This window comes from Crinia signifera, chromosome 2 (assembly GCF_055691185.1).
Source record: "Crinia signifera chromosome 2, ASM5569118v1, whole genome shotgun sequence".
NCBI classification, from domain to species: Eukaryota; Metazoa; Chordata; class Amphibia; order Anura; family Myobatrachidae; genus Crinia; species Crinia signifera.
Window position 1 is genome coordinate 341,644,236 of NC_139218.1, and position 24,419 is coordinate 341,668,654.

The 24,419-nt window shown below is 42.1% G+C and overlaps 1 protein-coding gene across 6 annotated transcripts; it reads right to left on the bottom strand.

Annotated features, from left to right (window-relative positions):
- Positions 1-244: 244 nt before the first annotated feature.
- Positions 245-22,838, bottom strand: PCBP2 (poly(rC) binding protein 2). Of its 6 annotated transcripts, none has more exons than XM_083169577.1 (13): positions 22,443-22,822; positions 17,623-17,706; positions 16,413-16,469; positions 15,897-16,013; positions 15,561-15,692; positions 15,296-15,424; positions 14,789-14,863; positions 11,917-12,018; positions 10,864-10,905; positions 10,492-10,567; positions 8,361-8,416; positions 6,578-6,747; positions 245-670 (listed from the first exon to the last, which is right to left on the bottom strand). In XM_083169577.1, exons 2-13 carry the CDS (start codon positions 17,689-17,691, stop codon positions 628-630), a joined length of 1,068 nt encoding a protein of 355 aa, XP_083025703.1. In that variant the 5' UTR covers positions 17,692-17,706; positions 22,443-22,822; the 3' UTR covers positions 245-627. The 6 variants fall into 6 exon arrangements, with proteins under 6 accessions (XP_083025703.1, XP_083025705.1, XP_083025699.1 ...); XM_083169573.1 differs by lacking the exon at positions 245-670 and adding an exon at positions 4,259-4,914 and having other exon boundaries at positions 22,443-22,833; XM_083169574.1 differs by lacking the exons at positions 245-670; positions 22,443-22,822 and adding exons at positions 4,259-4,914; positions 21,901-22,184.
- Positions 22,839-24,419: the final 1,581 nt, after the last annotated feature.

A 24,419-nucleotide genomic window follows, 5' to 3' on the forward strand; every position in this document is an offset into this window, starting at 1 on the left:
CTTTCCACTTACATTTTATGACTGCAGTCACCTGTGCTGAAGTTATGAATTTCTGAGAAAGGTGTTTAATACAGGCAGTAGCAAACATACATTACACAGGAAGCCCAGGGGAGCAGAGACTGGAAGGGGTTCAGAATTAAGAACATGGTATAGATTTGAATAAATGAAAGGCTTATTTTTTTATCCAGTTCAAAAATGCACAAAACTTGGGGTAAGTTTTGTGGTTCAAAAACAAACTCCCACACAAGATTTCAGTCCATCTTTATTTGTTTTCTGAAAAATTCCTGACATTACAGAACTAATTTGAAATGCCATTAATACCCCACTCTTTACATTGTGACTTAAATAAAAATAAAAAAAATTAAAGTAAAAAGTAACAGGACAAACTTTTATAAAACTAAAATTTATCAGCAGGTTTTAACAGCTGGAGAAAAATAAAGTTAAAATGCTGTCATTGCAATAAAAAGAAAAAAAAAAGTTGACAAGTGCATGAGGGAAAGCACAATGAAACTGAAAATTTGCAAACTAGTTAAAACCTGAAAAAAAAAAAAAAAAAAAAAAAAGGAGGGAAACCTTGCAGGGCTATGTAGACTGACATGAGCTAAATAGGAAGATTCTGGAAGATGTCTAACTGCAACTGCTTCCCATGCCACCAGCTTCTGAAGAGAGCCTAAATGAAAACAAAACACGGGTTTAATGTAAAATTAAGTTGTACTATGTCCAAACAATTTGATCTTCCATAATAAACAAAAACCTAGTGCTTATTGGCACATCACCTATTCAAAGTTACAGCACTTGTAATAATGTTTCAAGACTGCATGGCTACCAGCAATTTGATACGCCTAGCTTACATATGACAAATGGAACCAAATACCTGCTTATAAGAGTAGCAATGTGCAATTACAGGGCCATTTAAGTGTCTATGGAGCAGATCTCTTAAGAGATAAATGCAAGGGTGATAAGGAGAGATAAATGTCCAGCCAATCAGCTCCTTACTGACATTTTTCAAAGTCTGTAACATGGCAGTTAGCAGGTGATTGGCTGGGCATTTCTCTCCTTATCACCCTTGCATTTATCTCTTGTTAAAGCTTAATACATCTGCCCCTATGTACTAAGACCTTGAGAGAGAAAGTAGACCAAGTACCAGTTAGCTCCAGACATTTTTCATTAAACAGCCTATAACAGGTCAGTGAGAATCTAATTAGAGATGGTACTTTTTCACTTCAGTCTTAATACATCTGTATGCCCCTTGGAGATATCCAGTAGTGCAGAGTGGAAGGTGAAAACCCAGCCAATCAGCTCCTAACTCTAGTTACAGTTGAATTTTAAAAGTGACCCCACCTGCCACTTCAGGCTTCAGACATCTGCCCCAAGTTTTTGTAAATACACCACGGTTCTAAAGCTGGATACATGCCTACAGATGTATCTGTCTGGTGGGAACAAAAATCTGGTAATGTATATGGACAATTAACCATTTGCTCACTGGATAAATAGACAAACGATTGTTTGGATACATTTTTTAAATCAAGTGGATTTAACCAATATGCCAAAATGACCATTGTCTGTTTTCCAGTGTTTGGGAGCAAATGTTTGAAAGTCTTAAGCTCCGTAAACATGGAGCAATGATAAAAAGGAGACTCTGCTCAGGGGAAACCGCTGATCACAGGAGAATGCTCCTCCGACCAGCGACCACCCCAAAGAGTCGCCCCATACACATGGGCATATGGTCACTTAGCGACCATATCACTGGCGATAGAGGCTAGAATTGCCCAGTGTGTACGGGGCTTTAAGGTGTGTCCAAACTGTGCAATAGGGTCACTGAGCAATTTTGGCTTAATATATCAAGCAATATATTGCTCAGTGCACTGTATCAGCGACCAGCGATTTTGGCTGAAAATTGCAAGCAATTCTGTCTACCTCCTTTTGACTAGAAATCGCTGGTACAGTGCATTGTGCACCAGCAATTGTTTAGCCATAATGATCCTGCAACCATTAAGGGTTGACTCCTAGCAATTTATCTTCCACAACACAAAAAAAAACACCCACTGGTGATCTGATCAGCCAGCGATAATGGCTTAAAAAAAAAAAAAAAAAAAAAAAAAAAAAAAAACCCTTATACTACATTACAAGTTTTTTTTCACCAGATTGGACAGATTTTTAGGTGTGTACCCAGATTAATAGTGTGTACACATGGTGAGACTTCCTTCGTTTTGACTATATAGTTCAAATTGGCGCAGATTTGATATGGATACGCACTCCCGTGTAGTGTAAGTCTAACAGAAAAGTAAACTTACCAGGCAAGATTACATAGTATAAAGGAAAGTAAAAAAGCAGCAGTACATAAATCAAATAGTACAGAGGAAAGTAAAAAAGCAGCAGTACATAAATCAAATAGTACAGATCAAATAGCCAAATCTAACAATATCTCACCGAGTGTGCACATTATTAGCCACAGTAACCATTTTGTAGATGGAAGCAGATTAAGCAAATACAACTGTAATGTCTAAAACGGGAATCCCCAACCTCAGTCCTCAAAGCACACTTTAGTCCATGTTCTAGCGATAGCCTGGTAGGAGCACAGATTATTCAATATACCATACTTAAATCCTCTGTGCTCAAGCATGGATATAACCAAAACCTGGACTGAAGTGTGCCTTGAGAACAGGTTAGGAATGGCGGATCATAGACATCAGTTAACAGAATATGACCACCACTGTGAGAAACATTAGTTATTCTAACGTATGCAACTACACCAACCTATATGAGGAGATTCTCAGGCATGAATTCTAAGTCATAACTGTACAACCACATAACAGTAAATGTATCCAATGCTTTACAGAGCACTTCTACTATTGAGATCCATGCCCACTAGCTGATCTGCTCTCTTAGCAATATCAGCAGTGTTTCCCCCTGAACGCCAAAGCAAGAGATACTCAGTGTGCACACGGAAAGATATTGTTGAACGTTCATTGAAGTCACCACTGACCATGCAGGTCACTAGCTATGTAGCCAAAAAGCAACATGCATGTTCAGCAGGGGTCGCTAACTATGTGTGGGAGTGTGCATAGTTACGGATTTTGAGTGTACACTAGTCATTTTTAAGATACAACTCAAAAAGGGCCCTTCTGAGTGATCTCTTAATGTCTTGTCTAGTGGGTAAGGGGCATACGCGTCTCACAAGACTTGTGTAATACAGTGCTTGTTCTCCTACCTTTGTCAGGTAGAGCTATCTTCCCACTGTGACCACTGCTTGTCCGTCTGCTGCCATACTTAAGGCCTCCTGTGCTTAAACCTAGTTCCTTCCATGTCTACATGCAGACTGCACATTCTTAAACTCCGTATACTAGATTTACGTATGTTCTTGCGAGCATATTTATCAAATTTGTACCAAAATGGAGTAAAAAAAACACAAAAAAAAACCCCCTTAAACAGTTTAGTATCTACAGACTTAAAAAAAAAAAAAAAAAACCTGATCTTCTAAACGTTGCGCACACGCAGAGACTGGTAATCAGTGAGGGCAGCTGGTCATCCAATCTTTACTTCTGCCGTGACCCCCTGGCTACAGTAAAGTAATGCAGCAACTAACGATAAGATGACCGTCCTAAATTACACAGCCTGAGCTCACTTTATCACAAGTTGGAGAATGCTAGGCCCCTACGCAAAAATACAAGGTACCTATAGAAGGAATAAATCATACCACATATGACATTAGGTGTTGTGCATTGAATTTACACTTTGTGTGTGTACTGTTCATGACTATTACCAGCCATTCTCATCAGTGAAGATTGTAGCGTTTCGAATTGGAAACATTAAATAGACGTGAGTAACACAAGGCTCGGTTATCAATAAAGACCTTTGAGCTATCTAAGCGTTTAAACATAAAAAAAAAAAAAAACAGGAGCAGCAATTTGTCTTATTGGGACTAGGAGCTTCCAGTTATATGAAGATATATGGCCTGTTTTAGAGCTCATCATACATAGTCACATTGAAAGAAGAAAGCTGTCCATACACGGTCCGTTTAACAGATCCGTTCGGTACTTAAATAGTACACATCGCATCCCTTGTGCATGCAATGCGACGCACAGCTAGTACAAAAAGTATGTGCAGCACATACTTTTTGTACCGTACGATGAGATGCGCGGGAGCGCGCATCTCATAGTACAGAACGGACAGTCCAGGAACGGACCGTCTATGGGCAGCTGAAGTCCTGACAAGGTGTATAATGCACTTTCCAATCACATAATGAATCCAAAACTAGTTTAGTTGTCAATAAATCAACGGCTGTTTTATTGAAACATTGTGCACAGTGAACGCTGATCAAAGCAATGATAGCTAACACTACTGGTAAATTTACAGATGCACAATAAAAAGGCAGAAGTCTATCTTCCAAACTCTCAAGAACCCAAACCTTTCCCACTGTAGGCTATATAGGCAAAGCTTTATTAACTATAGCGTAGTGGGGATTTACAGCAATTGTAACAAGAGCAAAAACACATTGTTAAATTCATTCAAATAGAAGTGAGGCATAGCTGTCCAATATCAGGACAACATAAACCACAGGCTACTCAGTAGGGAGAGAAGCGCTGCTTGTCCGATTTCACTTTAGAATATTGCAGGGCGGCAGATGCAGAGGATGAGGTAGAGGATGCAGTGGACACGACATTTAGAGCCAGGAGCGGGACAGGTTTCATGTCAAGCAGATTGGAGACACAAGGGGCATTGGGGAGGCTGGAAGATTCTTCCGAGGAAGAGGAGGAAGAGGAGGTGGAGGCTGAGGAAGGTTCGCAACCCTCGACCGTGGCAATCACCAGAGAGGGGGCAGCGTTGGAGGAGGAAGGGGTGGAGGGTTGAGAGATGCTGAGAAGGTCAGGGGTCGTGATGCTCTGGGAGGAGGAGGGTTTAGCACTTTCTAGACTGTAACAGAGGAAAAAAAAGAAAAGGGAACAAAACAAAAACGGGTGGGTGGGAGGGCAGGAACAAAAACGAAGGAGTACAGGAGGATAACAATGGAGGCTGAGAGCAAGCAAAACTACACTGAGCACCCAAGTAATATTTAGTGCGTTGTACAATGGGAGTACAACACAAGTAATTAGCCAATAGATTGACACAGCCAGTCTCGCTTCTCTAAAGCTGGGTACACACTTACAGCTTTCTGTCTGGTGGGAACAAAAACCTGGCAATGTATTGGAAACATACAACTGAACATTTGCTGGAAAACAGAACATGGTCATTCATACAAATTGGTTACATTTTTTTTTTATATAATATGCTTCCATTCATTACCATGTTTTTGTTCCCAGCAGACAGATCATTCTGTAGGTGTGTACACAGCTTAAGCTATAGTACTTCAGATCAAGGCATAATCAGCTCTAAATTAACATCTACAGAATCCGGCAGCTTAGACCTAATCAGATACATAGGACCAAAATCAGATAAACCAACTCCATTTAACAAGTAGTGTATTTTAGGCACATATCCAATTAGCTGCCTGATTTTTGTGGCTGAAAATAAAGTGCCTGTCGCACCCAATTTCCGATTGACCCCACTATTCTGCGATTTGGCTACTTACATGTAACTGAAGATCATTCCTGACATTCAGATATGTTACAGAACACATCCCCATAATGTAATTACCTTCCGGTAAGGTCTAGGGATTATGGACCGAAATTGACATTTTTGTATTTGCACTTGCTATGGGGCAGACAAGAGCTACATTTAACCCTTTTGAAAAATCAGCGCAGCTTATTGGATTTCAGAAACCTTGCAGCCTACCACTTAATCTCGTGAATCCAGGATAACGTGGCTTATGGACTATACCCCTCAATATGAATAGATCTGTTGACCGTGGCGATCTGTATGCCAACATACACATAAGCTCAATATATTACATACACAGCCATCTTTTGCCTTTGTACTGCTAACTGCGGGGCCCCTAATACACAGCATTTGGATACCCAATCTAATTCAGTACTACAAGAAAATGGAATTGATCAGCCTATACAGCCTTCATAGTATTACAGGCCAGATGTATCAAGCAGCGAGAAGAGTGAAGTTACCCATTGTAGTGAAATCAATGTAGCAAATATTCAGCACAATCTATAAAATGGGTAGAAGCAGATTTGCTGCCGCTTCATTTTTCTTTCCACCACTCCTGGACACATCTACCCCCTTTGCTTACACTAGGGGGGGGGGGGGGAGGGGTCCCCACAATAGCCATTGAGTAAACTGGCAACTATTGTATGGCAGAGATAACATTTGTACAGTTCTCAAAACTAACCGTTTACCCAACACAGGAATCGTGTGTTCTGCAGACCAAGCAAAGCAGCCAACATTCCCACAGGATCCAGCACAGTCTACAACCCCCCCCCCCCCCCCCCCACACACACACACCCGAGCATGTTTTACAGATCTCACATGAACGACAAAAAAAAATAAAAAAAATACACAGGAGGGTCTTTCTCCATCGAGTTACTAACTAATTTACCAACTGGAGACCTGTAAAACATGCTGTAAGTCAGCAGACAAAGACCCGCTTAATACCAAATAAGAATGACAAGTTGAATACCCCAGTGCTTACCTGACATTGATTAGGTATTGGGCCAGACTGATGCTGGCTGTTGATCCAGTTATGGTAACCTGGCGGTCGTTTGAACCTTCGACGGGGTTCGCAATCTTTATCTGAGCTCCTGACATCTGGCGAATCTCATTAATTTTAGCTCCTTGACGTCCAATGATGCAACCAATCAGCTGCATGAAATAAAACTCCACTGTTACAGCTATACGGGTTACAAGTCTGTTTAACTCTAACATAAAGGTTACTCATTAGAAGAGCAGCCAGACATTAAGTGGTAATTAAAGATTTCTATACTATTTGGAACACCGCAACTATGTAAATATTTGAGAACCTCACAGATTTTGGGTGGTCCAGTGGCATGTCAGCCAATGACCACCATATAAGAAGTTTTTGGTGTTCATTGGCTGAACAATGAAACAATGGTATAGAAACTATGCTACAGCATAGCTTTTCTTTTTTGGGAGGAAAATTCTAGGAAGGGGCTGCATAGCATAAAGTCTATGGGCCAAAAGTAACCGCCTCAGTTATGCAAGGTACACACCAGAACGGTTTGGGCTCAATCCACCCCAATTTCGATACAATCGATTAGTACCCAAAAGCCCACACCATTCCCTTATTTTTAATTGTATTTATTACAAATAAAGTGCTAACTTGTTTGCGGTATATGGCTGCTCTTTTACCTGGCAATTGCGCACTTGATATCCAGCAACATACCTATTTTTTCCAATCACTTACGAGGCAAAACCATGCCTTTTTTATACATTAATTTTTTTAAAGAACAAAACAAACCGAGCAGCTGCCCTCCTGGAAGGTCAACTATTGCTGGGTACACACCAGAATGATCATGATTGTGAGACGACCATACAATGATCTACATTCAAATCCTGACTGCAGCAGGTAGGATTTTCAACACGACCAGTGGGGACGCGCACCGGTATCTGATCTAAATCATGCCCAGTTTACATACATTACCTTAAGTGTTCCCAAATCAAACACTTAATTGAAGGATAACAGATTTATTGTACACAAAAAATTAACATATAACATGAACATGGAGCCATGTAATGACAGTGCATAGGCTTTAAAACAATACAAAGTGCATAAAGTGAGAAAGGCTCCTTATTGCGTACTATTGACGGCTGGTGGTGTAAGCTTAAAGGGAAGGCAAACAGCCTTGGTGATGTGAAACCAAAATTGCCATCACCAAGGCCGTTTGCGGAACCTGCCCTCAATGTTACACAATAAGGAGCCCTTTTCACTTCATGCACTTTATATTGTTTTAGAGCAGGGCCTTCATCCTTTAAAACAGTGTGGGCCACATAAAAATTTGACAAAGCCCAAGGGCCACTAAGCTACACTCATTCATGTGGCTCAGCAAACCGCAGTGCGAATGAGACTCATTCACCCCCATTTGCAGCAATAGACACTTGCATGTCCCATCTTGGCACACCAGTGCTACACATGAGACGGATTCCATATGTACACTGGTATTTAGCACAGCCCCCTCAGTCAGCACCTAACCCTAGTCTATGCACGGTGTCATTACATGGCTCCATGTTGTATGTTAATTTTATATGTACAATAACTGTTACCGTCAAATAGGATTTTTTTTTTGTGAACCCCTCAGGTAACAGTGCCCAAAAACCCATAATCCCTTATTGGGATGAAATTGTCACACAGCCCCAGAAGGTCGACTAACTTTATTACATTTGGCCCTAGGCTTCTAATGAGCACTTTAACATAATTGGTCTACTTCAAGTTTTCGTTGAAACCCATTAATACGTACATCATTTGGAATGGAAAGTTCGTGGGAAGTGGTCTGCGCTGAAGCATCAATACCGCCTGCAAATACAAGACAACCATTAGCAATACTGTAAGAAACTAAAGTTAATTTTTAATACATAATATAGGAACCTGTGTGAATTTTAGTAGCCATTACTATCAGGCTTTAAAAATTTCCCATTTTATTTAATTGCTGCCCCTGAGCGTTACACCCCCACCCACCTCACCTTGGAGAAGACTCCTCCCTTAAGAATTTGACCACGCCCAGTGTCAGATTCCAGAGCTGGACAAAGGCTGCTGAAGTGATCTTTAGATCCCTCCATAGAAAGATCACTCCATAGATCTAAAGCATTTTTTTCCAATGACAGATGGTGCAAACGGGGCCAAACTCCAAGAAGGAGACACTGGATACCGTAGTCCCCATTGCCAATAGTGGATACTGTGGTCTGCAGTGTTACCTTCTACACAAAGTGATACTAGTAAACAAGTCTTTTCTAATCAGAACATTTAAGGCCCATGCACACTGGGCAATTTTGCCCAGCGTGTATGCTGACTAATGGGGAAAAAATGCTGGGCTGAAAAACGATCCGTGCATAGTGTTTTTCGCCCGTTCTAGCAATTTTCCGCACTATGGAAAGCCCGTCCCTCGATAAGTGGCCGGGCCAATGATGATGCGGTAGTGTGCATCCGCGCTCATTGCTTCCCCGTACACACTGGGCAGCTTTCGAACTGAAAAACTAGTAAACTGAGCTGCTTTCAGCCTAAAGTCACCCAGTATGTATGGGCAATTTGATTGTAAAATAAATCTGTTTATCTAAAGCTGGGTACATAGATGTTTGTTTTTTTACGGTTTGTCGATCCGTCAGAAAAACAGGACAATCGTTCAGTGCGTACGTACTACCTACATATAAACTGTATATCATTTAAAAAGACAAAACATTGCACACATTCTCGTTTAACCAGGAGGTGATGGGAAATCGAGAAGACCATTGTGTTGCTTGCACATAGTTTAGTGGGTACCCAGACACACACACTAAAAATTTACTGCACAAGCTAATAGGAATTACCTAAAAAGTCCAGAGAAATAATAGATTATAAATATTTAGTATTAATAATTTAGTTATTCCTGGATTTTCAGTCATTATTCCTATTTGATTGTGCAGTCAATGCTATTAACTGTGTTTATATTTTTTAAGTATTTATTAAATTTGCTAATTAGCACAGTCTTTTCTATTTATTTTCTTGTCTTTCATGTGTTTGGGTACCCTCATTCAATAACCCCTGGATCTGTAGTGCTCAGCCACTTTTCTACCCAGACATTAATACAATCACAAAATTTTGATCTATAGTTACCTTACTTTAAATTAACCCCACCCACCCCTTAAAGATCACAATATCATTGGTATTTTTGCACAAAGTTCATTTTTCTGACTAAAGAGGACAGTGACTAGATACAATATTATATTAACTCTAATCTTTATAATTTGATTCTTAGGGATGTGGTTAGTGACAAATTCAGTAAGAATTGCCATCAAGCATTCCTGCAGTGCTCAGGTCCGTCATTTATGGCAACATGTATGTCCCAGGTTCTCATGCAAAACAAAACCATGTGCTGCTCCAGGACAGCAGAGCAGACCAAGTTAATCACCTCCAAATGGTCATAGTTTTAGCGAAGTTTGGAATGAGGGACATTAAAGGTCTACACATAAAAAGGTAATTATGGAAGCACAACTTAGTTAGAATGCTTCTATGGGAGTTCTATGCAATTTTCAGGGGATTGCAATCATCCAGTGTTTAAGTCCAGCACACTCCAAAATGGAAGCAGTTTGTGAAGAGGAAAACAGCCAAAGTGCATATCTTCCAAAGTCAGACAGCAGCATCTGCTAGCACATTTTCAAGTGTAGCATTTGGTGTAGAGTGCAATTTTTGCAGAGCAAAACAGTCTAGGAGCACTTTGAGGACTGTGACCAACTAGTACGTATGAAGGTGTGCATGTGTTTCTGTGAGCACTAATACATTATCTTTGGCCAGATTGACAAGTCTCCTGGAATACGATGACAGATTGGTAGGATACTGCAAAGCTAGCAAGTGAGCGGTGTCACTAAACAGAAAAATGCAAAGCATAGATTCCTTACCACTGAATCCGGTATTTCCGCTATGGGACATGGGGAAGTGAGATTGCTGCATTGCCAGTTGGTGTAACTTGGTCAGCTAAGGAAACAAAATAATGCAGTTCTACACTGATGCAAGGCATTGACATTTTAGAAGGCTTGAAAAGTGAAAGTGCAAAACAGTGTCCAGACTATAGACTGGGGAAACAGCAATATTATAAACACTGCGCTTTAAAAGGATTACGCACAAATCTGTCCTGGCCAGAAGCAGTGTGCTTGGAAACATCTCAATACATGGGCAAAGCAGAGAGATGTGCACCATTAACAGAGTGAAACAGGAGTTGTAATACAGACAGGAAGGCAAAGCGCAAGATAAATAGGCAAAAGCAGACTTACATCAGGCTGGGGTATGGCATACTGTCCTTGAATGGTGTAGGCCTATAAAAAGGAAGCAAAAGTAGTCCTATTAAACTGCTGTGACAGCCAGCTAGACCAAGAGATGTGAAGCCAAGTTCTAGCCAAGCAGGAGAGTTGCAGACCCAACAGAAACTGGGGCACGCCACAGAGAAGCAGAACAAATGTGAGATCTGAGTAGCATTGGTGGTCTAATGTCTTATGGGGTTGGCAGGGCTTGAGGGTAGATTTAGTATACACATGTATTGGCATCAGTGGCAGTCGTCCCCTGGATAAGTGTGTCTGTTTAGTCAACAGGAAGACTAATACACTGAAGCTGTATTTACTGCCACCATCTACAGTGTTCTAGGAGACCAGGAATACACTTTGTTTTTCACAATTATGGCTAACGCAGTGTTCCAGTGGGGACCCCAAACTAACTAAGCCCAAGCGCTTTCTTACTTCTAGAGCTTGAAAACCCATTTTTTGTAATGAAAGGGGGGGGGGGGGGGGGAATATGTGAAGCAGAGTAATGTTCAAGGTCTCCACACAAGGCAGTGTGTATGGCACGCTTATAAGTGCACCAAATGATGGTTCACAATTGGGGAACCAAGTGCAGCCACAGGAGTGACCACATCTGACAGAATGCACTCTAAACTGAAGGCTCCCATACACTAGTGCAATTTGGGCCCTTTTCACACAGTTTTGAAGCACCAGGGTGATAATTTGAGTGGAAAAAAAAAAAAATGTGCCAATTGTAGGTGTTTTACTTCCTATTCGATACGGTCCTGGGCGCGTCGGATCTGGAGACGGTCAGTGCTGCAACAAGGATTGGTTGGAGACTTGACCTACGAATCTGCAAACTTGGCTTATTATGGCTATAGAGCCTAGTGCAAGTGCATTAATATACATTGGATATTGCACATGATCTGTGATAAATGACATCCAGTCATTTAATGACCGTTTTGTGCAAAAGTAAACGTTTTAAGAGGGTGGGGAGACAGGAACCACATACCAGGAAAGGATACTATAGAGGATAAAATAGCAAAAACCTACCCCATGGAGATCCACAGCATCTAGGGAGACTCCCCCTGTGTGGGACCTCCGCCCCTCCCACAGGTCAGTCTCACATGCGTGCCCTCCGGCCTGGCGCGACACCTGTTGAACAAAGCGAAAATTGGATTCAGTTATCTCTGATAAAAGTCACAGCCTCAGTCCTCAGATGTCACCCAACCATTACATCCACTTTAACATGGGAAAGGAGACAGTCTGGTCATGGATCCAAAATGAGGCCATTAACATAGGCCAAATGCTAATCCTTCCCAACAACTCCACTCATGCACTTGACCTCCTCAGAGGTATAGTCTTACAATGTATTTTATGGGAGGGCTGCACAAGGAATTTCAGACATTTAATTGATGAGTGACTGCACTACATTAGGCTCCAGCATTAATACTACAGCAATTATGCCAAACCTATTTACACTATGTTCTCTGTAAAATAAAAGCACGTTATTCCACTAACAGATTAAAAAAGCATTTATTAGATTTTGAATACCAGACTTCTTACAAGTTTCTAGTTTTAAGTGGCGTCATCAATAATGCCAGAGCAGCAAGTAAAAGGCACAGAAATAAGAAGTACAGGGATGCTAGAAAGGAGGGGCATGAACTGCCTTAGCTCAACCTATCAATATGCCCTCTCACCAAAGTGCTTAACAAGATAACCAATTAAGAGAAAAGCCTTAACTGGTCTAATACTACCACTATACACAAGAGATCAATGCAAGCATCTCAAGGTAATGTTCAGCAAATATAATTCACTGCATTTTCTCATGGTGAGATTACAAAGCAAAACAATGTATCGTACTACATTCTAGGACAATTCTAACTGATATCTGACAGAAGCTTCTGAAGGAAACCCAGAAAGCATACAAGTCACCACGTCATTTTGGATCCATGATTACAACCAATCATTTGAAAGAAAGAGAAAAATAAAAAAAAAAATAAAAAAAAATGTGAAGACTTTTATAAAGGCAGGCACTTCCATCAGAGAGACTTACACTTTGTTCAAAAAGGTGAGGCATCAGTTTGGTTCAAGCAAGAAGGAATTGAACAGGTACACTGCCTATCTCCTGAACGTTAATAGAAAACTGTCTTACTAAGTAATGTCTTAAAATGCATAGAATTAGGCATAAAAAAAAAAAAAAAAAACTTGTCAACTTGTCTTCAAAAGTTTCTAAGGACAATAGAGGACATGACCATGTAGAGCAGTGGTTCCCAACCCTGGTCCTCAAGTACCCCCAACAGTGCATGTTTTGCAGGTCTAATTAGCTCCACCTGTGGATCTTTTCAAATGTGCCTGAATAATGGAGTGCACCTGCCGGGTGACCTGGAAAACATGCACTGTTGGGGGTACTTGGGGACCAGGGTTGGGAACCACTGGTGTAGAGCACTTCCCTCGGCGCTACTTCTTTTGAGTCCTCTGTAAAATAAGTCTCTACAGGGCCAACATGTTTTGAAAATTCTTAAGTTTCTTCCTCAGGGCTGTAGCCAGGAAAATTAAAGACGGCATCTGGAAGCTATAGTCTACAAGAAGATTCCCAAAGACAAATTTCCAGAAAGAACCACTGAAAATACGTTTGTGCAAATATAAACTCCCCAAGTAGCGCCTCACAACTCTACTACACTGCCTATGGCTCACTCACTGATAATGAAAGGGCACAATTCTGCATTCCTTGCAGCCAATTTAGACTTAGGATATGGAGGTGGAGGCAATATCTATCGCCACTCAGTAATGTGTACCATCTTGGCACTACTGGCAGTCTCTCTAACTACTGCTGTAGCAGACATTATGCATTTTAATAAAAGTTTTCGAATTCCTTCAAATATATAGTATGTGCTATTTCTATCTCTGGAAATACAGATAACCTGTTCAGGTGAGGTGAATGGCTGGGGAAGATCTGGCTAGTACCAAAGACCGAAAACCACAGACACACAATGGGTTGATGTGGGCATTATATATATATATATATGTGCAGTATATACTGCTGGATGTTTTGATCAGATATTTTGACCGAGGTAGACAGGCGCGGTACGGCCTCACCTATCCCTTTTTACTCCAGAGTGTGGACTAAAAAAGTGAATGTTATAAAAACAATTCATGACATATATTTGTGTATTTAAAACTCTGGAGGGGATACGGTAACTAGGTTGCCACTATGAAGGCTGACCACTAAAGGTAGACATGGCTTGGGTCCACACAAACAGCTAAGGTGGACAATGGGAAGGTAGACATGAGCCCAGTGAGGCACAGCGCCCAAAGCATGGTAAGCGCAGCAAGCAATGAGAGACGCGGTACACTGATATGGTGTCCATGTCTGCTTACATCGAAGTATGGGACCATAATACAACTCATGTTGACCTTCCCATTGTTGGCCTAATGCTTGTGTCCACAGGGTTGGAAGGTTGACTTTATGAAATATCTACCTTCAATGTGTAGACCCTATGACCCATAACCTACTGACCAATGACAGGTGAATCTCTGACCCTCCTCAAGGTTTCATACTACTCAGTAACATGTAGGACAGTTTATAAATATGGCAAGTAATGGGACAAAACTACACCCTCATATCACCTTTCAATGAATTGCCGATGTGAGTTAGACTCTAAATTAGGTGTTCGCAATATAACAGCTTTTCAAGAGATCTTGTCACTTTAAGCTGGGTTTCTAAAGCCAGAAGACAATGCAGTGTGTAAAGGACATACGCCCAATTACATTCTGAGAAGTCACTCAGGTTAGTAATCAGACAGTCTTTATGTGCAGGAATACAATATAATTTGTCACAGATCATGTGCAAGATACTGGTGGGCTTTATGTAATGTGACTTCACAGTTCTAAATGCTCAACAAAGACTAAACTATGGACTTACCTGACCACCTGCAAAGATAACAGGTGAACTGGAGGGTTTGGGCCGGTATGGTATTGTGACTCCCTTCGGAGGAGACTAAAATGCATCATAATATTCAGTTAGTATAGTACTTCATAACAATGTTACATTTATACAATCATCATTATAAAAATAAAAAAAAACACTGAACAGCATGAGTCACTTGTGCAAAGTTGTTTTGTTTTTTTAAACAAATCCTCAAATACCCAATATGTATTGCATATGGTCTTGGGTCCAGGAATTTGCCCTGTGTAAGGGGCAAAGGTGTATAAGCCCCATCCCTGAAACTTAATTGTTATTTTACAGCTTCAGATTTTTGCAAATGTGTTGCATCTCAAAGGAGTAATCATGACATATCCTGATATTTAGTAACTGCCCATACATTGCATACTTCCACCCCTAATAATGGACTTTAGATCAAAACAATTACATTCATACTTTTCACAAAATTAAGAAGGCTGACCACTGCACGTTTTATTGCACCCTCACCTCCAGCATTACAACGCAGATCTGCTTGACGCATTCAATTATTGACAGGGGAATACCAGCAATTGTTATCGCACGCTCCGTAGAGTTGGGAAGCATATCCCCTGCCACCTGTACCTGAGCACCTGTACTCTGAAAGAAAAATGGAATAGTTATTTTACTTAATCCAAGGGTCCATAAAACGCAAGTGTCAGGATCCTTGTACTACTCCAATAGTAGCTTTTGTATGGAAGCCAACATAAAACACACTTGTGCACAAAACCCTTACCTCTCGGATTTCTTTAATCTTACATCCTCCTTTACCAATCAGAGAACCACATTGGCTTGCAGGTACCACCAGGCGCAGGGTCACTGGTGGTTTACTGGATGCAGTACTGTTAGTCATGGAGCTGCTGATATCCTAGGCAGAATTTTAAAAAAACTAGGTGATACATCTGCTCTGAAGAGTTACACTGTATAATTTATTGCATTAAGGTTTAGTACAGCATGGGCTATTCCATGACCACCAATGTAACATTTATGTCACAATGAATGCGTGAAGTGTGGTAGTTAAACGTTCTCGCAGAAAACCATAAAACAAGTTCTAGCCAAAACCCAATTTTACCTCTTCCAGTTTATCAATAATCATCGAGAAGGCTTTGAAGATCGCATTTGTTGGGCCTGCTAGAGTGATTATTCTTTCTGGACAGTTTCCTTCAGAGATGTTTATCCGGGCCCCACTCTAAGGAGGAAAATAAGTAAAGTAAATACTCAGAAGGGGGACCTACAGGGACAATGATTATTTCAAACATTATTCTATTCTACAAAATCCTTAATTGGCGATTTATGCAAATAATCCAACATTTGTTCTGTCAAGTATTACATGTCTCACATTTACTCAGCAGTTAGTTATTTGTACACTTTTGCCTTCTAAGCACTTTTATAAATCTTTTTAAACATCCAAGTAGCAAACTAAAAGCTCCGGAAAAGGCAGATAATTTAGAAATATATTTAACTTAAGCAACACAACATTAATATATTTTAAGCTATAGCGAAAAGTGACATTCTATACTAGATTCAGAGACTGCTGAACTAGATTTTACCATAAGAGGTCTTTTATATGTAATATGAATATTCCTACCTCTTCACGCATCTTTTTAACAGATTCTCCTTTTTTCCCGATGATGCTACCAACTTCCTGAAAGGAATAACAAACCAAGTAAAAAAAAAAAAAATCAAAGTCATTCTCTCTTGAACTGTCCATGCAATGCTGTTCTTAGAAAGAACATGAGCAGCCCCAATGAAATATAGGTTTATATCACTGGCAAAGTGATATACTCGATCTTATGAACGCTAGATACCTTAACTAGAGATTTAGTAAAAATTCATTCATAATGGAAATTATTAACTTCATCTGCCATTATACACTGGTAGATTTGAAAAGCAGTCTGTCATCGTCCTCCAAGGTAGTGAACAGTTAGATTAACCAATTGAAAGAAACTGCAGTAGGACCAATTGGATTTCCAGATAGCAACACAGCTTTCAAGATGTTTAACAAGTTACACACTGAAGAGAATGTTGTGGTGGTAAGAGGAGGAGAATTGTCCCAACTTAATTCTCTTCCAGCCATCCCCCCCTTTAGCTTATGTGGCGTGAAAAGCAGTGTTTTTTTTTGCAATACAATATGCCAATTAATTGAATTCACCCCCGATGTGTGAATAAACTTAAAGCGATTGAGTAAACATGATCTAGCGTAATCTCTCACGAGCTGGGCCCTCTCGTGCTCATCTCGGAATTATATACCTGCCACCCTGATAATTGTGTCAGCGTCCTGCCCCACGTTACAACTAATTATGTATGTAATTTGCATAGTACTGTAATTTGATATTTTTCATGCTCATCTAAGTATCAGGTGCTGCAGAACCTTTGTGGTGCCATATAAGCAAACAATATTAATCTAGTCAGCACAGTTCACCCAGCCATCGAGAAGAACAGTAGGATTTAGCTCTAATGTAGGATCATTAATTATGCCGCAAGATCTCTCCTTACTGTAATCTTTCAGATTAAGTTACACTGTTCATTTGACAGAAAAAGCATAAAAAGCTTGCATATCACATTGCTGGAGTCTTGCCCGAGTCATCAACAAAAAGGAAATTTGAGGCCTATACCGAAGTACAGTACTTGCAGAATGAACAGTCAGGGACAAAAACACTGAGCTATGTCGAAATTTGTTTTCTATTAGGAAAGCAATAACATTTTTCATGTTACATGGGTATTGACTTATTTCAGTCCTTGCTAGGCTGGACCTAGTCTGTAGCATGTGCATCACACAACAGGAATAGTATACATGCCTTGCCATGCATCAAGAGTCTGATTGTGAGGGTGACATTCAGGCCTCCTTCAATTACACCAGTGTCCATGATGAGACGACAAGACTAAGGGGGGAAAAAAAAAAAAAAACACACCAATAAATGAGTACACAAGTTTAGTCTCTCAAACAGGACAGAATCCTTAACAAATTCTAATAAGTGAACGTTTTAGATTTCCAAGACAGAAGTTTGTCTTTGGGAGCATAACAATTGAATATCTCAAGCAAGTTATTTATAGTGCCCTTAAAAAAAAAAAAAAATGAATAGAGCAAACCAAACACCATCAGAAAAATTGGCATGTTACTCACAGCTACGCAAGATTCTACTGTGTAATGCAGTGCAGGGATGTAATAGTAGACATTGGAGAATAGCTTTGTTTGAGAGCTAAACATACAAGAGCAATTATCGCCATCAGTAAGCCTAATTGCTAAGTTTCAGCACCAAGGATGTCTTGTTTGTACAGTCTTCCCATACGTGCGTGGGTTTCTTTCGGGTACTTTGTTTCCTCCCTCAACACAGATCTACTTGTTGTTTTTAAGGCTAAAAAAAAATATCTATCTCTTGGGTGGTAAATGTGGTTCTTGGGGGGGGGGGGGGGGGGGGGGGTGCGACAGTCATAAAACCTTCCAGCTGTCCCAATTTCAGCAGGACAATTCTGTTTTTTGGCCACTGTCCTGCCAAAGGGTGGGTGAATAAATGCCATTAGCATGGTAACCAGTACAGGGAGTGAGCTTGGGCAGGCAAAACTGGAAGCCACACCTTCTTGGGTGTGTGTTGGGTCTCGTTTTTTCAATAATTAGTTTGTTGGCCAAATTTATGGGTCCCAAATAAGAATATACATAAATATGAGGAGTGCACTTCTAACAAGCCCACTGTGTAGCTTGTGCAGTACCTCTTCATGTCACAGCTGGTAGTCCACCTGTGAGGCACGAAATTACAGTTTTGAGAGATGTAGCAGAAGGAAAACCTACATGTACACACTATTGTATGTGTAGACTAATTATTAAATCGATCATTTACTAATTAGATGAAAAGCAACTGCTGAAGTTTGATACCTCTACCTAGCAAGTTACTAAAGACTGGCTCTTGGGACAGAATGTTCAAATTTATTACAAAGTGGCAGATTAAATTCTTTTCAAACACTGCTGACTAGGGAGGACAGTACCAGCCTTGTTTTCTGCAGTATATCAGTATGATTACAGCGCACAATACACAAAAGCTGTATGATTTCTGCATAAAAATGTACAAAGATGTATTGTACAAGATATGTCCACCCACAACTTGTTATACCCACTAGTTCTCCACATCCCAAGGTCCCTTTCCTTTGACAAGGGGGGGATGGGTGACTATTACACATGACTGGGTTGTAATGTCAGGCTTCGGAACCATTTGATGCCAAGTTAATGGATATAAAAAAAAAAAATAGAAAGCCCTACTCAGAATGGCCTACATATCAGAGCAAGCATAGTTAGGGCTGAGAGTAACCCACTGATGTCAACACAGCAGCGGCACTTACATGCAATTTTGTGGCATTCTGTGTGTAACCAGCACCTGGTGGGGAGCGGGCATGTAGAACACAACTGAAAAGAGCAGTCAGCTATTAATAGATGCAGATGAACCACACAACCGCAAACAGGTGCATAGTCAATGGAACCATTATTCTGCATCCTACCCAGTTACTATTCTTTACAGTGATGAACACTGATGAAAGTATGATTAGTTAGCGGGTCTGCTGGGAGCAGAGCAACTACTTACACCACCGGTCTTTAGAAGTACTACGGTCAGTCACCAGGATTACTGTTATTTTCCTTTGGTTGACCCAACTGAATAAGGCTGGGTACACCTCAGACGATAGAACTCCCAACCTACGTATTGGAGCAACATATCGCACACATCTGCTGGGGTGTAAAAGGGCATACACAAAGGGAAGATCTCAGCCCTCTTGCTAAGTGATCTGACCAGATTGCTTCAAGATGGAGCACTGATCTCTCCATGTGTATGCCCTGCAGCAATGGTGATGCGCGTTTCCTTGTATCGCCCACAGGATAAGAGTGCTTGCACTGTCTTTCCTGCTAGATTGCAGGGTGCATCGCCAGTGCCGCTAGATGTGTGGAGTGATCGTGCTTAAGCCAGTCTTCTCAGCATGCGTGATTGTGTGCTCCCACCTGAAGTGGGGCTGTCACATCTGCTGTTCCGCACATAAGACGTTTATGACCCAACAGCATGCTCCTGGATGCAGCCACCAAATGATACATCACACTGTTTGGGAAGCCAGTGTATACAGCTACATTGATCATGCTGATATGTATACATTCTAGTGGATTTTTATTTCCTTCATTACACATACAAAAAGATGGCAATCTATGTTGCATTGCAGTTTTATTGTAAAATGAATCAGTATATATTGTAGCTTGAAATGATAACCCGTCTCCAGGAGACAGAAGTTACACAAGTCCTATAGATTGTAAGCTGGGTCCTCATACCTTTGACCGTTTGTAAATACCCAGTTTGTTTTATCATGGTCTCCTGTTATAAAGTGCAATGGAATATGCTGCGCTATATAAGAAACTTAACGTATAAATAATTGTGTCTACAGGGATAAGACTGGTCACAGAATATGGTTGGATCCTGAAACATTTGTAGGTCACTGTTATTCTACAACTGAAGCAAGATTAGACCTGCCATCACAGAAAGGCAAAAATATTGTTTACTCGACAATGATTATTTTTTTTAATGACAGTCACTGTGTGGTGACATCATTTACTTACGTTAGCTAAAATATCACTGTTGCCACACCCATTGTTCTCAATTTTTACCCAAAATGCAAAAACCACCATCTGTACCTATCCAGTTTGTCACAATCGAGGCATATCCTGTTACTTTTGTCATTGTTCCATTGCCACATACTAAGAGGCAAGTACCTAATTTTAGCCTGAAGATGTCACCATTGTAAATACTGTGAACCTGGCTGTAGGTAAAGCAGCGACTCAAGTCCTGGTTTAAAGATTTACTGGTGGTGACTCGAATGATGGCATCATATTTAATGGATGAGAATTTGAAGAGAAAAACCAGTAAAGGAGAAGAGGACTAGTTTCTGGGTCACACTTTAATAAAACATAACCTTTAATTATTTCTATAGAAACTTATTTACTGAAATACATGTTTTACTTAGCATAATATCGGCCCATAAACTAAAGCTCTTTTCTTCTGTGCTGGTTACTCATGCTCGGGAGCACCACCTGTCTGTATACTAAAGCCCTTTAAACCTACGTATTATACGCCTCGTACCATTACGACATTTTAGTGCTATGATACAACAGTAAATGCAAGTACCATTGTCAGGTTCTATCCTGTGCACCTGTCACCTCCTATCTCTTGTAACAACCAGTAGTCGCAAGTAAACAAAATACAGTTTGTTTTTAACTACTCCTTAAGCTTTAAAAGACGGACTCTCCCAGACGCCTATGAAGATGTGCCAGCACACATGGCTGTCTTACCAAAGCAGATTACTGGTAAGCAGAGCATGCTCTGTTCTCTCAGCCCCTCCTCAGCCATCCTAGTTGCCAAGATGGAAGCATGCATGCCCTTGTATCTCTAAAGAGCAATGTCTCCTGCGTTGTGAGCCCAAACAGCCAACACATACTGAGTAATATTGTAGTCTTTATTGGTCTGAGGCTTACATTATTCAGAGTGGGACCATGATAACAACTAAATGCATTACGTAGATTAGTAAAACAGAAGGATTTGGGATATTCCTATTTGTCCCACAATAATCCAATTGAAAGCTTCAACAATTAGACGTGATAGGCAGAAGTGATAACTGCAAGAGACAACTGACACCTATAGAAAATGTGTCACATAATCCAGGAGACCAACACTGAAGCTGGCGCAGTCACAGCCCACTTCCACCAGGAAACAGCCTGGAAGACTAGATCCTGTGCTGGACCAGTTTCCTAACCTCAACACTAGATCCCTTATTTCTATAGCAAATCCTTATTGGATCTGTATGTATAACCAGGTAGAAAACCAAATCTGCAATGGAAACAGAAGGTAAAAATGACCAGCCCTATAAAACATCTATGGGTGCCCTACGGTGAACCAGGAACTGGAAGGTGTCTAGGATGTTTAATACTGCATCCTAAATCAATTAAGCCTCATTCATCAAACAGAAATCATAATTATCTTATAACTTTGCCTACTGCATGCACCAGCCAAACACACTAATACTACTATACACATGCACAGCAATAGGAGACTAACCTAGAGCATGTGGCAAAAACGTGGTTTCACGACCGTGAAGGAAAGAAAGATAATCCGATTACAAGCACAATACCAGGAGACTAGCTATGTACATAGCTATGGGAGCCATGAAGTGATGCACCCTCCTCAGCAGGGACCAGAGGACCTGCCCCTCCCCAGCAAGCAGGAACCTATGACAGGGTGAATGTAACGTGTGGTACGGCTTAAGAATGGGGGGGAGACACCGAAAAGGCCTCTATACATCTTGACCTATATTAGGGGATACGAGGGTGGGGGCGGCACTGGCCTTGTGATAAGTTATACACAAAGGTCACTCACAGGATGTGCTGCCCCAGTCCGCAGCACAGTGCTAGGGCCGCAGCCAGGCCTGGTGCGTGATCCCACCCGTGTGTGTACAGCATGTGACGCCCGCACCGGGCGTGCAGGAGGAGCGGCGTCACGTGGTGCGACAGGCCCGGGAGTGGCGCCGCCGCCTCACACACGCTGCCTCCGCCGCAATGAATCGGGGCCACGGCAACACGTGAGCGACGCACCGCGCTTACCTTCCAAGTTACACAGGACGAGATGTGTCCGCCGGGGTAGCGGGCTGTGCGGTACAGAGAACGGGGAAGGGAAGAGAGGGGGGAGGAAAAACAAGGGAGGAATGGGGAGGAAGGAACGGTCCGGAGGCGAGATGCCCCGGGGAGGGAGGGAAGGAGAGAGCCGGGCAGGCGAGGAGTGGCGACGGCGGGAGGGGCTGGCGGGAGCTGCGGCTTCTGCTGCTGCCTCTGCTGGTCTGGGAGGGGGAGGGGAGGCGCGGGTTGCTATAAACCCGCCCCCGCCGGAAGTCTTTGCTACACCGCAATGGCTGCTGGGGAGAAGGCGGCCGCGGCGGGCGGCGATGGAGCGGGCGCAGGGCGAGGCGCCGCTATGTCCGGGCTGGGAGTGCGGGAGGTGGGTGCGGTGTGCGCGCCTGGGTCCTGTGATTGGCCGCAGCACTGTGCGACGTCTGTCACCGGCAGAGAGTGAGGGCTCAGTGTCGCCATCTTGGCACACCCATCTGCCGGCCGCCATCGGCGCTCTGACCGCGAGGTGTTTACATATGGCGGCGGCCTGTGACGCCATTTCTTAATGTTGCTGCGCAACGTGACGGGACCTGTGCTGGGTGGGATGTACGCGGAGGGGGCACGCGTGCGGTGCGCTGTATCGCCGTTCAAAGGAAGTTAAGCGGCGATTTCAACGTTCCGATCGCCTAAGATGGCTGATTGGAAGCTCCTGCTGGTGGATGCAGGGAGCCAGACAAAATGGCGGCAGGAGCACTTCCGGTCAGTGTCTCCACTCATTCAAATGCTCTCGCTCTCTGGCAGCTTGTATTCCCTGCTTCTCCTGGAGAGATTACCCGGCTGACTTTGTTCTTATAATTTGTTTTTATAATCCTGTGTTCATTTGGTAACGAGAGAACTGACTACAATAAAAAAAAAACAATCTGGTACTTGTTTCCTAGCACGGCACCCATCGCATCGTATACCATAAGCCTTACAATGGTATGCGGTGCAATTTAAAATTGTATACCATTGTATATGGCATACAATGCAATTGTATACGATTTTAAATTGTATAAGCACCGTAATGGGTGCTTACAATGTTTAAAAGCACCCCCCACGACACCCCCACTATCAAAGCCAACCCAAAGCGTGGCGAGCGCAGCGGTACGTGTCCTCCGACCTTTTCATACCCCCACCATCCACGTCGGCGTGGAGTTTATTTTAGATAGTGTGGCGAGCCACTGAGCCCGAAGCGTGGCGAGCGCGGAATACATGTAAAGTAAGACGCGTCCCTTCGCCCTGCTTCGGGCTGGCTGTGCTCGCCACACTATATAAAATCAACTCCACGCCGACGTGGATAGTGGGGGTATGAAATGGTCGGAGGACGTGTACCGCCACCCCTCGCGGGCTCGCTGCGCTCGCCACGCTTCGTGTTGGCGTTGATAGTGGGGGTGGCGAGGGGGTGGGAATTTACCATTGTAAGCACCCATTAGGGTGCTTATACAGTTAAAAGTCGTATAGGGGGACCATTTAACATTGAAAAAACCCATTAGGGTGCTTATACAATTTAAAATTGTATATGGCATGCGATGCGATACAATGCCATATGTGCCCGCCCATTGAGTTGTCAATCACCGGTGGCTGTACGCCGCGGTCTGTACACACAGGAGCCAACAAGCGGTATTGCGGTAGGCCGTGGTAAGAGAATAAAATAGTGTGCCGAGCGCTGTGCCCGAAGCATGCCAGGGGACGCAGTGCTACGTATTAGTGTCCAAGTTGACTGTGTTGACATTTTGAACAAAAAAAATATTAAAAACCGCATGTCGATCTTTTGACTGTCAACCTTCCCCATGTTGACCTTTTTGCATGTTGATCTAATGGGTGTCTACCTTTTTGGTGTCTACCCGTTGTCCCACACCCCTTGATATAGTCACAGGACAGTATTAAATGATAAATTATGCGATGTGCAGCGAATTCTGTTTAGGATTCGCTGCA